This window comes from Coregonus lavaretus, assembly GCF_964263955.1.
Source record: "Coregonus lavaretus genome assembly, chromosome: 12".
Classification (NCBI taxonomy): Eukaryota; Metazoa; Chordata; class Actinopteri; order Salmoniformes; family Salmonidae; genus Coregonus; species Coregonus lavaretus.
In genome coordinates, this window is record NC_139999.1 from 55,438,504 (window position 1) to 55,451,318 (window position 12,815).

The 12,815-nt window shown below is 42.0% G+C and overlaps 1 protein-coding gene across 1 annotated transcript in view; it reads right to left on the reverse strand.

The window, feature by feature from the left end:
- Nucleotides 1-8,943: 8,943 nt before the first annotated feature.
- LOC311137969 (vesicle-associated membrane protein-associated protein B-like) overlaps nucleotides 8,944-12,815 on the reverse strand; it is a 30,038-nt gene continuing 26,166 nt past the window's right edge. Inside the window, exons 5-6 of the mRNA XM_084172614.1 lie at nucleotides 10,617-10,799; nucleotides 8,944-9,877 (exon numbers count right to left, since the gene is read on the reverse strand). Of these exons, the coding sequence (XP_084028740.1) occupies nucleotides 9,722-9,877; nucleotides 10,617-10,799 (339 nt within the window). The 3' untranslated portion in view covers nucleotides 8,944-9,721. The remainder of the gene's footprint in view (nucleotides 9,878-10,616; nucleotides 10,800-12,815) is intronic.

Genomic DNA, 12,815 nt, shown 5'->3' on the forward strand with positions numbered 1-12,815 from the left:
GCAAAGAAACCACTACTAAAGGACACCAATAAGAAGAAGAGACCTGCTTGGGCCAAGAAACACGAGCAATGGACATTAGACCAGTGGAAATGTGTCCTTTGGTCTGGAGTCCAAATGTGAGATTTTTGGTTACAACTGCCGTGTCTTTGTGAGACGCGGTGTGGGTGAATGGATGATCTCCACATGTGTAGTTCCCACAGTAAAGAATGGAGGAGAAGGTGTTATGGTGTGGGGGTGCTTTGCTGGTGACACTGTCTGTGATTTATTTAGAATTCAAGGCACACTTAACCAGCATGGCTACCACAGCATTCTGCAGCGATACACCATCCCATCTGGTTTGGGCTTAGTGGGACTATCATTTGTTTTTCAACAGGACAATGACCCAACACACCTCCAGGCTGTGTAACGGCTATTTTACTAAGAAGGAGAGTGATGGAGTGCTGCATCAGATGACATGGCCTCCACAATCCCCTGACCTCAACCCAATTGAGATGGTTTGGGATGAGTCGGACGGCAGAGTGAAGGAAAATAAGCCAACAAGTGCTCAGCATATGTGGGAACTCCTTCAAGCATTCCAGGTGAAGCTGGTTGAGAATGCCAAGAGTCTGCAAAGCTGTCATCAAGGCAAAGGGTGGCTATTTGAAGAATGAATCTCAAATATAAAATATATTTTTGGTTACTACATGATTCCATATGTGTTATTTCATAGTTTTGATGTCTTCACTATTATTCTATAATGTAGAAAATACTAAAAATAAAGAAAAACCCTTGACTGAGTAGGTGTGTCCAAACGTTTGACTGGTACTGTACACAATATTCAAAAACCAGCTCCTCCCTCGACAGAGATCGATCATCTTGAACACTAAAGCAGATAGCTTGCTACAGCCCACCGCCTATTAGACTGCATGAATGAGAAAGTCTATGCATTATAGAGAACGCACTATGTTCCTATTCATTTAACTATGGGTCAGACGAACTCAAAATATTTGGTTGCAAAACATTCCTCTCTCCAAACTTAGATGACCTGCCAATGAAAGTCCACTTCAAGACAACAAGTTGTACTGTACAATGTAGTGTCACTATTCGCCTCTTTCCACAGGATTTATAGATACTGTGACGATGATCATTTTGGTTGGTGGTTGACCTGTCCATTTATATTATTTTGAAGTCAGCATTGGAGTAATAAAATAGGAAAAGACTGTAGTTATTTTGTGAAAGAATGGACGAAAGATGGTAGCTGGCTCCGCTTGTGCAGAAAAAGCCGAAGAGGAGAAAAGAGGTACTTCCAAAGGCAACATATTGTTCTGATTAACTCCCGTCAGAATAGTGATGAGGTAATCTTTCGGGTTTGAGCAAGTGTAGTCAAGTCTTGGATTGAGAATCTAACAACAAACCGAGAGAGGGAGGGAGAGAGAAAAGATGACTGGCATTTATCAGAAAACGAATGTGCAGGATCTGTCATTAAATGGACTCTAAAGCCTCCTAAATCCATGTTCCACCACAGGGCCAATAACAATAAATGGATCCACCCTGGTTGTGTACAGGGATGGCTGGGCGGAGATGACTGAGGAAGGGCAGGAGGGGGGAACGAACGCTTTTTCATAAGTCTGTTTGCGGTTTCTGTTGCACGCCATAAAAGCTGAGCGTCAGGCAAGGGAAAATTACGGGCCAACCTGTTTGCAATCAAGCCAGTGGCTAGTTAAAGGCATCATTAAACAGATTCTTTTTTTATTTTTTTATTTACAGATCCCCATTCAGCGAAACAGCGGCGCCCCGAATGCTTCCAGGTACATGTGATATTGTGTGCAGAGTTTGTTGAGCGGCCTGTTCGTTGAGAGGTTGACTTAGGATGAACACTTAGCAAGTGAGTTCTGTTAGCAAAACCAGAACTCCATTGTGATGCCATTGTAACTGTCAAACTGATGCGCAATGCCATCTAAAAATTATCTGGAGAGCTTCACCAACTGTGGGAAAGTCTGGATTCTGAAGTGGGGTCTAAGAAAAGTTTCATACTTTCTTCATTACTGCAGGAAAAGAATGCTCCTTAAAATAAGTGGGAAAAAGACAAGCAAAACAATGCTGAGAAAGGTTTCCTTTCAGCGAAACAGGGTTTCCAAACCTCAAACATTTCAGTGGGTTTGTCTTACTAATGCCCTGGTAAGAGAATACTTCATTCCGTCTTTTGAATGTAGACTACTGAGAAAATAGGCAACAAGGGCCAACATACTGAAATTGTTTTTGGAGAATCTCACCTTATATTCATTATGGTTGGCAGCCATTAACCCTCTATACGCAGAAGAGCCCATAGATTAACCCTTACAACAAAGCCAAAGTAGTGAAAAGCTTTACGTCACTGTTTGCACCCATGACTTCCATAGGCTTCCTCTCTCACAAGTCAAGCTCTGTTAAGAAAATCCCATTATTTTTGTGCGTATACAGTGCCTTGCAAAATTATTCATCCCCCTTGCCGTTTTTCCTATTTTGTTGCATTACAACCTGTAATTTAAATGGATTTTTATTTGGATTTCATGTAATGGACATACACAAAATAGTCAAAATTGGTGAAGTGAAATGAAAAAAATAACTTGTTTCAAAAAAGTGGTACGATATGTATTCACCACCTTTGCTATGAAGACCCTAAATAAGATCTGGTGCAACCAATTACCTTCAGAAGTCACATAATTAGTTAAATAAAGTCCACCTGTGTGCAATCTAAGTGTCACATGATCTGTCACATGATCTCAGTATATATACACCTGTTCTGAAAGGCCCCAGAGTCTGCAACACCACTAAGCAAGGGGCACCACCAAGCAAGCGGCACCATGAAGACCAAGGAGCTCTCCAAACAGGTCAGGGACAAAGTTGTGGAGAAGTACAGATCAGGGTTGGGATATAAAAAATATCAGAAACTTTGAACATCCCACAGAGCACCATTAAATCCATTATTAAAAAATGGAAAGAATATGGCACCACAACAAACCTGCCAAGAGAGGGCCGCCCACCAAAACTCACAGACCAGGCAAGGAGGGCATTAATCAGAGAGGCAACAAAGAGACCAAAGATAACCCTGAAGGAGCTGCAAAGCTCCACAGCGGAGATTGGAGTATCTGTCCATAGGACCACTTTAAGCCGTACACTCCACAGAGCTGGGCTTTACGGAAGAGTGGCCAGAAAAAAGCCATTGCTTAAAGAAAAAAATAAGCAAACACGTTTGGTGTTCACCAAAAGCCATGTGGGAGACTCCCCAAACATATGGAAGAAGGTACTCTGGTCAGATGAGACTAAAATTGAGCTTTTTGGCCATCAAGGAAAACACTATGTCTGGCGCAAACCCAACACCTCTCATCACCCCGAGAACACCATTGGCAGGGACTGGGAAACTGGTCAGAATTGAAGGAATAATGGATGGCGCTAAATACAGGGAAATTCTTGAGGGAAACTTGTTTCAGTCTTCCAGAGATTTGAGACTCGGATGCAGGTTCACCTTCCAGCAGGACAATGACCCTAAGCATACTGATAAAGCAACACTCAAGTGGTTTAAGGGGAAACATTTAAATGTCTTGGAATGGCCTAGTCAAAGCCCAGACCTCAATCGAATTGAGAATATGTGGTATGACTTAAAGATTGCTGTACACCAGTGGAACCCATCCAACTTGAAGTAGCTGGAGCAGTTTTGCCTTGAAGAATTGGCAAAAATCCCAGTGGCTAGATGTGCCAAGCTTATAGAGACATACCCCAAGAGACTTGCAGCTGTAATTGCTGCAAAAGGTGGCTCTACAAAGTATTGTTAGTTATGCACGCTCCAGTTCTGTTTTTTTTTCTTATTTCTTGTTTGTTTCACGATAAAAAATATTTTGCATCTTCAAAGTGGTAGGCATGTTGTGTAAATCAAATGATACAAACCCCCCAAAAAATCCATTTTAATTCCAGGTTGTAAGGCAACAAAATAGGAAAAATGCCAAGGGGGTGAATACTTTCGCAAACCACTGTATGAGCTACAGCTGTCCCATAAAAATAACATCAGCTGTATGTTAGCTTCTCTGGCTCGGAGAATGCATTGCTATTATAAAATGTAAACTCCTTTCCTCGTTGAAACAAATGTAGAAAGTGCCGTGTTCGTCCACAGAGCTGCTGCACTAGGCGTACTGAACTCGTCTCATTGGTTGCCAGGGGCAGGGTCCTGTATATCATCATGACCTAATGTTCATCTGGGAAAATGGAGGAGAAATCCTCAGTAAATCTTTTAGGTCGCACTAGTCAACAGCCAGTACTGTTTTCTCCCATTGAGAAACAAGATCAACCTTTGTGGATTGAAGGACCCCCAAAATAGCCATCTATTGTGAGGGCTCTGTTACTGTTACTGGAGAAAGCTGCAGCAGGTCTTCTTAAAAAAAAAGACCTTAACATGGTCTTTGCTTGACCATATTTACAGGTTGAAATGGGTTGCATGTATGCAATCTGCTTCTATGTCAGACAAAATATTTCTGCCTTGAGGGCTGTTCAAAATGTTCAGGGTTAAGCTTACAGGTCTGCAAGGAAAAACAAATAAAAGCTGAACATTTGGTAGTTTAATTGTTGCTCAAGCTGTTAGAAGGTGGATTATTTCCCCGATGAGTTTGAACAAAAGTTACAAACAATAGTCCATACTTTGCCAATACTAATTATGGCATACAGTTAACACCAAGAAACTTATTTGATGGCGAATAAGTTTACTTGATGCAGAGTTGAATGTAGTGTACTTGGACAGTAATGTTTTCTGTTTTCCAACTTAGAAACACAGCCATACATCCATTTTATAGCACAAACCTCAATGAGTATGAGATTAATTGAAATACAGGGGTGGGAGACAGTGAGTACGTTTATATGCGCATTAATTCGATATTAAACCGATTATGGCAATAGTCATGAAAACACTTTACTCGGATTTTCTTAATTGGCGTATGGTCAAAATCAAAGTAAGAATAACACCTGGTTTTCTGAGCAATCTTTTGAATAATTAAGACATGTAAACGGCTTAATTGGGGTTCCAGCGGTGTGTTTGATCTGTGCATGTGCCAGCACCGGTAACGTAAGCCGCCCTCTTATGTGCGAGTGAAGTGAGTTTGGAAAAATTGAAAGCATGCATTTTAGAAATAGTTTTCGCATACAAACTTTATATGTCCGAAGTCAGAATCATATAGACTTCACACCAAAAAACACGAGTAGAAAGTTTATTTTGATTGCCGATTTTCTGCATTTATTTCATCAGGTAGCTTGATTTCAGATGTGTCCATATAAACAGGATTATTAGGGAAACCGTTCTTCTTGCAAAGCATGTAAACGTCTTAAACAAACTTATCACAAATCATATTGTGTGCATGTAACCGTACTCAGTGTTATTGTAGAAAAGTCACAATCCTCGATTCGGTGGGGGACGACAACCCTTAAACAGGAGCACAAGTGAATACAGTCCTGTCTGCGACAACTTCTCATTCTCTCATTCTACAGCGGATTCATTTTCTTGGAGGACAGTCACATAACCTTAATCTTTCTTGTTTGAATATAAATAAATATAAATTGAGTCAGCTAGCTACCTAGAGTTTTGCTTATTTGTTTCGACATTAGCACAACCTAATTTAGGATTGAGATAATTCAGGCCTAAAATGCAATTTAGCCATAGACGGGCACTTTCTGGGACCCACTCTGTCAGTCTGCCAGCATTTAAATAGCCATGCTGTGTACAGTGCATCTAACCCAATCAAGGGCCAAAACTCAAACAAGTAACATCTGTGGTTTTCCTGTGGCCACTGTTGGTAAAAAACATCTGTAGTGTTTCATCCACCAGACTAGCGCAAGGTCAGAGTCTGTGAAGATAATTATTGGAAACCATCCATTTCCTCCTAAATCTCTGACATGTATTCTGGTGTAAATTCCTCCTTTAAGTGTATATAAACATTCTTGATGGAAAATTGGCACGTCAACACACGGTGTCAATGCTAAGGGTATTTCTGATTTGACCCGCCTTCAGGTGCATCGAATGCGGTCGATTATCATTATCACATTCCTTTGTGATTTTTCTTGGAAATGACACAATTCCCAAGCTGAATCGAAACATTTAAATTAATATGGGGTAATTTCTACAACAGTGTCTCCAGATGTATCTAGGCCCCACCAACTTAAACTCTAGTTGCTACGGAATCCAGGTGCACCTCAGAGGTCGTCCTGAGAGCACACTTCACTTTCCTCATGCTTAACAACCGAAACCTCAAGTGCTGACAAAGTTTGCAGGGTGTTAAAGACACAATAATATAATATGAATAAAACAACTTCTTCTTCTTCTTATTCAACACTTTAAAGGCCAAGTGGTCATTAATTACCAGAAGGAAACCTCATTTTCAAAGAAATAAATAGAAACGCAGCAAAATAAAGCCAAAATTAACAAGCTCGCTAACGTAGCCATAGATATTAGTGGTGATGTATTGGCTATGAGGGAATGCTAATTTCAGATGCTGACATTTCCCCCTCTCAAATATGTAATTAAGAAATTATTTGACTGGGAAAGTGGTGTCTTCAAACTGTCCTCCCTCTGACACAGTGATGAGCTTGACACAAAAGACAAGACAAATTAGAACTTTGACATGACAACCTAATGTGTTAGCTAGATGAAACCTGACAACAGGGCTGTATTGTACTCAGCTTCCTCAGTCAGAGGATGGAGTGTGGGCCAGATGGCTTGTTGAACAAAGTGGAAATAACTTCACACGTAATTTGGTAGAGGGTTTATTCATCGAATTTATTAAGATGCTACATAGTCCAACAAGGTTGGTTTTTATACACCATAGACCACTTGACTAGGAATATGAATTTTTCTTAAGATACTTATTTATATACATACAAAACAGTTGCCCGACTGTTTACATCGATCACGGTGATGGTCAAATACTCCAGGACAGGTCAATTGTAGTGTTTCCACAACCCCTGGGATGGTAGTTCAGCTCTAGCCTGGCTGACGCTGTGACTCACGTGACTACACAGCGAGCTGTGACTCACTGTCAGGAAGACTTTGAGAGGTGGTGTCAGCTCAGGCCTGTTCTGCCCTCTCCCTAAGCAGCAAGTCATCCTCCACTCCTCTCACATGTAGATATATACAGTAGGTTACACTGTCTTGCTTTCCTCAACTCCATACCTCCATCTGCAAGTTATCCATTCTTTAATCCATAATAGGCAACAGTGAGATGAAAGAAATTGAGTGTATGACATGAATCCTGTTCAGGACAAAAAATCTAAATAGTAGAGAATAGTCCCTTCAGGATATAGCTTTTGTGTGCTTTTATTTTTTTTCGTGAGTTAAATGCAGCGAGACGGCAACTAACAAAACAGTTACATTGATAGATACTGGGAAAAAACATGATTGAGAATATAGTGCATTAAAATTAACAGGACTTCAGTGCAGTGATAGGTATTGTGAATCGTTCAATGCGAAACAAATAGACAAACATCAAAACCTATCGGTGATGACTGTAGTGGGGCTGATGAAGACGATGACCATATAGTTGGAGAAGTGTTCTTTAAGAGTTACGTGGACTGCCACAGCACGGTGAACGGACCGCATAAACCATTCAAATGATGACTCAACATACATTTGCCTGACATGATCAACAAATGTATGGCTTGGAGAAGGACAAAACCTGACAAAACAAAAAAGCAGGAACAGACCAATATCCCTGACAAATGACTCGCAGGCCTAAATCTGACAGAAGTATTGCACATTACTTTTGGGTTAGACTTCACCAAAACTCATTCACTTCAACATGTACCTTTCCTCCCGTTTCCTCACTAACTTCCTGCCATAGAATAACTTACCAATAGCGGTCACAAGGCAAAAGGCTTACATCCAGTAACTGTTTATTCAGTGACCCAGTCCCAACCGATCCGGATTTCATTTAGCTGCGTCATTTTTTAAATAATGTCTCAATCCCTACAAATAAAATAAAAAAAACGTTCAAATCATAAAAACGCTACAACAAAAAAAAGAAAATCAGAAGATTGAGTTGTGCAAACCTACAGCTGAAAATAAACATCACAATGATAAAAAAAATTAAACTAAATTAAAAAATGTCCCAAAAATCTAATGCTCTTTTATGGAATCTACTGCCAACTTGGGTATTTGCGATCAAAGGGGAGGGGTAATGTTCTCACTTGGACAAACATAGAAGGGGGAGGAGGAGGCGTGGGGTTTGCTGTATCGATTAAGGGTATTCCCCAATCACAGAGGCGCCGGTCTATACAAAGCCTCTGATTGGAAGAGTCAGTTTGGTTGACAAAAGCCCTGTGTGTATTGGTTTATTCGGATCCCCATTAGCTTTTGCCAAAGCAGCAGCTATTCTTCTTGGGGTAACCCCGCCAACTTTCTGAAGCCTCTGTCAATCATTTTCTAAAGGAGGTGAGCCAAAAAGAGTGCTGCGCACCGTGCATCACTTTACTAGAGGGTTACTATCGATTCTTTACACAGAGTATGCCCACGGCCTCTGGCCTCTTGGAAAAAGAAACTACAATATGTGAAAATGACATTCACACAACGCAAACTGACTCAACTGCACCCACCGGTGTTTAGAAAATCCTTTGCTTTGAATTACTATCAATAGCTAGGTTTCCATCCAATTGGCGCCAGATATTCATGCGAATAGTCTAAAATCCGCATAAAAACATGATGCACATTTTCCCACCAGAGATGTTTCCATCAATTTTTTTTGCGGTTAAATTCCCCATGTACCGAATATACATATATATTTCTTTAATAGGTTTCCATCGCATTTTCAACTCTACTGATGGTTTTGTCACAACAATTGTTGCGTTATCTAGCCTAGCGAATGTGCCCACTCTGGTCTTGGCACGTGCGCTCTAGCCAAAAGCTTGCAGATACAGTGTGGGTATAGCCTACTACATGATGAGATTATTATGGACAAAAGAGCAAGATTATTTTTATTTGTCATATGGCAGCCAAGCATTGATCATTTCACGTCACCAGAATAAGACCCTCGATATTTATTGGAAAGGAGCATCAAGCTCATCACCTTGCACTTTCACCACCCTGTGAAGTTCATCATAACTTATTTCATCTGTAGCCTAATAAACTGAATGCTTTCCCCAGTCATAGTAGGAGGACCGCATACTAGATCATCGCGTGACTCCAAGTTTACTTCGATATGATGGTTATTATATCAATATTTGTGCATAAAGGCGTTTCCACCGCCATTGTTTGCATAATACATTTTACTGACACAAAAAGATCCCACTTTGTCTAGTGTATTTTGGTTTGTCGACATTTGGAAACTTTACCATCAAATTTGCTGTTTCCATCAGGCCTGTCGTGACATTTATTATCCAACGTACTTTCCTCACATAAAACGGTTGGATGGAAGCCTGGTTAATGATCTGCATTTTTCTTCCTCCTGCTCCTCATCTTGTATCGGTGGTGCAAGTATTTGGGAGGAAGGCAGAATGATTATGTAATGATTAAAGAGGCATGACCAGTTGCTCCCCCCCCCCCCCCCCTCGCTCGTTGGTTTGTTCATAATATGGATGTTTTTTTGTATCTCCTTTTTTTATTAGTACATAAATGAACGATTTCAAAACTACCCCATTGATATGGCATTTCTGAATCCAAAAAAATGGCAAATCCGTTGTTTGTTTCAATCCCCCGAAAGCATGCGGTTGGCCGTCTCTCGCTTGCCACTCGCTCTTACAAGACCAACTTGCCGATGATGACTCCGACCACGAAGAAGAGCACGATGAGGGCCACTGTGCGCAGGCTCAGCCCCTCCTCTTTCACCATGGAGTGGGAGGAGTGCTGGGAGGACATCACGTTGCTCTTCCTCATCCGCAGGCCGTCGTCTTCCTGGAGGGGGGGAGAGAGCGAGAGCGAGAGAGAGATGAGATGGGAAGAGAGAGAGAGGGGTAGAGGGGAGAGAGGGACAGATATGGAGAAATAGAAATAGGGGGGGGGAGGAGAAAGAGTTAGGGGGAGACATGGAGAGGGGGTGAGGGATAGAGGGGGAGAGGGGTAGATATGGAGAAAGAGAGAGAAAAATATAGAAAGAGAGAAAGAGGGGGGGGAATGACCATCAGTATTATCCTCATCCCAACTTCAAAGATCCACATCCCTCAGTCAAGGATTGGAAATGTCATTCATTCATCAAGCGGATGTCTAAATCGCCACCGAAGCCCCTTTGGACTCCGCCAGGCGCCAGCTTTTAACACACCTCATTTCCCAACAGCGGGTGGGGGGGGGGGGGGCTCTGTTAGTTTAATCTGGGCCCCGGGACGGGACCTGCCAAGAGCCATTCCGCCTCTGGCACTACTTAAAGGGGAGGTGGCGGGCGCCGGGTAGTCGGACTCATCGCCTTTCCCCTTTAAAGAGGTAATCTGGGATTGATTCATAAATGTTTTTACTCTTAAATTATTGATACATAGCCATTGATTGAGTCATTGCATCCAAATCCCTGTCAGTGAATTTGATATTGGTTACTTATGTCGATTGTTGTCGTTTGAATCACAGATTGCCCCTTTGATGCTCCTCTTAGGCTGTATCCTAAATGGCCTACATAGGGTGCCATTTGGGATGCAGTATAACTTACCCTGATCTGTTTGTTCTCTTCCCGTAGCCGCTGTGCCTCCATCTGCAGCCTCTTACACTCCTCCATGATCTTCTTCACCTCGCCGTCGTCCAGGGTGGAGCTCATGGACCTCATGGACAGTGTGGATGACTCAGACTTGAGCAGGTTGGACGACATCATCTTGTTGGCGTCCAAGTCATGGTGCTGTGGGTGGAGGGGTGGGAGGGTTTAAGTTTATTTAAACATCTCGGTACATACAGTGCATTCGGAAAGTATTCAGACCCCTTCACTTTTTCCACATTGTTACGTTACAGCCTTATTGTAAAATGTATTAAATAAATATTTTACCTCAATCTACACACAATACCCCATAACGACAAAGCAAAAACAGGTTTAGACATTTTAGCTAAATTATTACAAATAAAAAACAGAAATACCTTATTTACATAAGTATTCAGAACCTTTGCTATGAGACTTGAAATTGAGCTCAGGTGCATCCTGTTTCCATTGATCATCTTTGAGATGTTTCTACAACTTGATTGGAGTCCACCTGTGGTAAATTCAATTGATTGGACATGATTTGGAAAGGCACACATGTATAAAGGTCCCACAGTTGACAGTGCATGTTAGAGCAAAAAACAAGCCATGAGGTCAAAGGAATTGTCCGTAGAGCTCTGAGACAGGATTGTGTCGAGGCACAGATCTGGGGAAGGGTACCAAACATTTTCTGCAGCATTGAAGGTCCCCAAGAACACAGTGGCCTCCATCATTCTTCCATGGAAGAGGTTTGGAACCACCAAGACTCTTCCTAGAGCTACCCGCCCGGCCAAACTGAGCAATCGGGGGAGAAGGGCCTTGGTCAGGGCGGTGACCAAGGACCCGATAGTCACGCTGACAGAGCACCAGAATTCCTCTGTGGAGATGGGAGAACCTTCCAGAAGGACAACCATCTCTGCAGCACTCCACCAATCAGGCCTTTATGGTAGAGTGGCCAGACAGAAGCCACTCATCAGTAAAAGACACATGACAGCCCGCTTGGAGTTTGCCAAAAGGCAACTAAAGGACTCTCAGACCATGAGAAACAAGATTGAACTCTTTGACCTGAATGCCAAGTGCCACGTCTGGAAGAAACCTGGCACCATCCCTATGGTGAAGCATGGTGGTGGCAGAATGATGCTGTGGGGATGTTTTTCAGCGGCAGGGACTGGGAGACTAGTCAAAATCGAGGGAAAGATGAATGGAGCAAAGTACAGAGAGATCCTTGATGAAAACCTGCTTTAAAGTGTTCAGGACCTCAGACTGGGGCAAAGGATCACCTTCCAACAGGACACCTACCCATGGCACACAGCGTCTGCATGTCCTTGAGTGGCCCAGCCAGAGCCCGATCGAACATCTCTGGAGAGACCTGAAAATAGCTGTGCAGCAACACTCCCCATCCAACCTGACAGAGCTTGAGAGGATCTGCAGAAAAGAATGGAAGAAACTCCCCAAATACAGATGTGCCAAGCTTGTAGCGTCATACCCAAGAAAACTTGAGGCTGTAATCGCTGCCAAAGGTGCTTCAACAAAGTACTGAGTAAAGGTTCTGAATACTTACAGTACCAGTCAAAAGTTTGGACACACCTACTCATTCAAGGGTTTTTCTTTATTTTTACTATTTTCTACAATGTAGAATAATAGTGAAGACATCAAAACTATGAAATAACACATATGGAATCATGTAGTAACCAAAAAGTGTTAAACAAATCTAAATATATTTTATATTTGAGATTCTTCAAATAGCCACCCTTTGCCTTGAAAGCTTTGCACACTCTTGGCATTCTCTCAACCAGTTTCATGAGGTAGTCACCTGGAATGAATTTCAATTAACAGGTGTGCCTTAAAAGTTAATTGGTGGAAGAAAAGAAAATTCTGAATGCATTTGAGCCAATCAGTTGTGTTGGTAGGGGGGGTATACAGAAGATAGCTCTATTAGGTAAAATACCAAGTCCATATTATGGCAAGAACAGCTCAAATAAGCAAAGAGAAACGACAGTCCATCATTACTTTAAGACATGAAGGTCAGTCTACGGAACATTACAAGAACTTTGAATGTTTCTTCAAGTGCAGTCGCAAAAACCACCAAGCGCTATGATGAAACTGGCTCTCAAGAGGACCGCGACAGGAATGGAAGACCCAGAGTTAACTATGCTGCAGAGGATAAGTTCATTAGAGTTACCA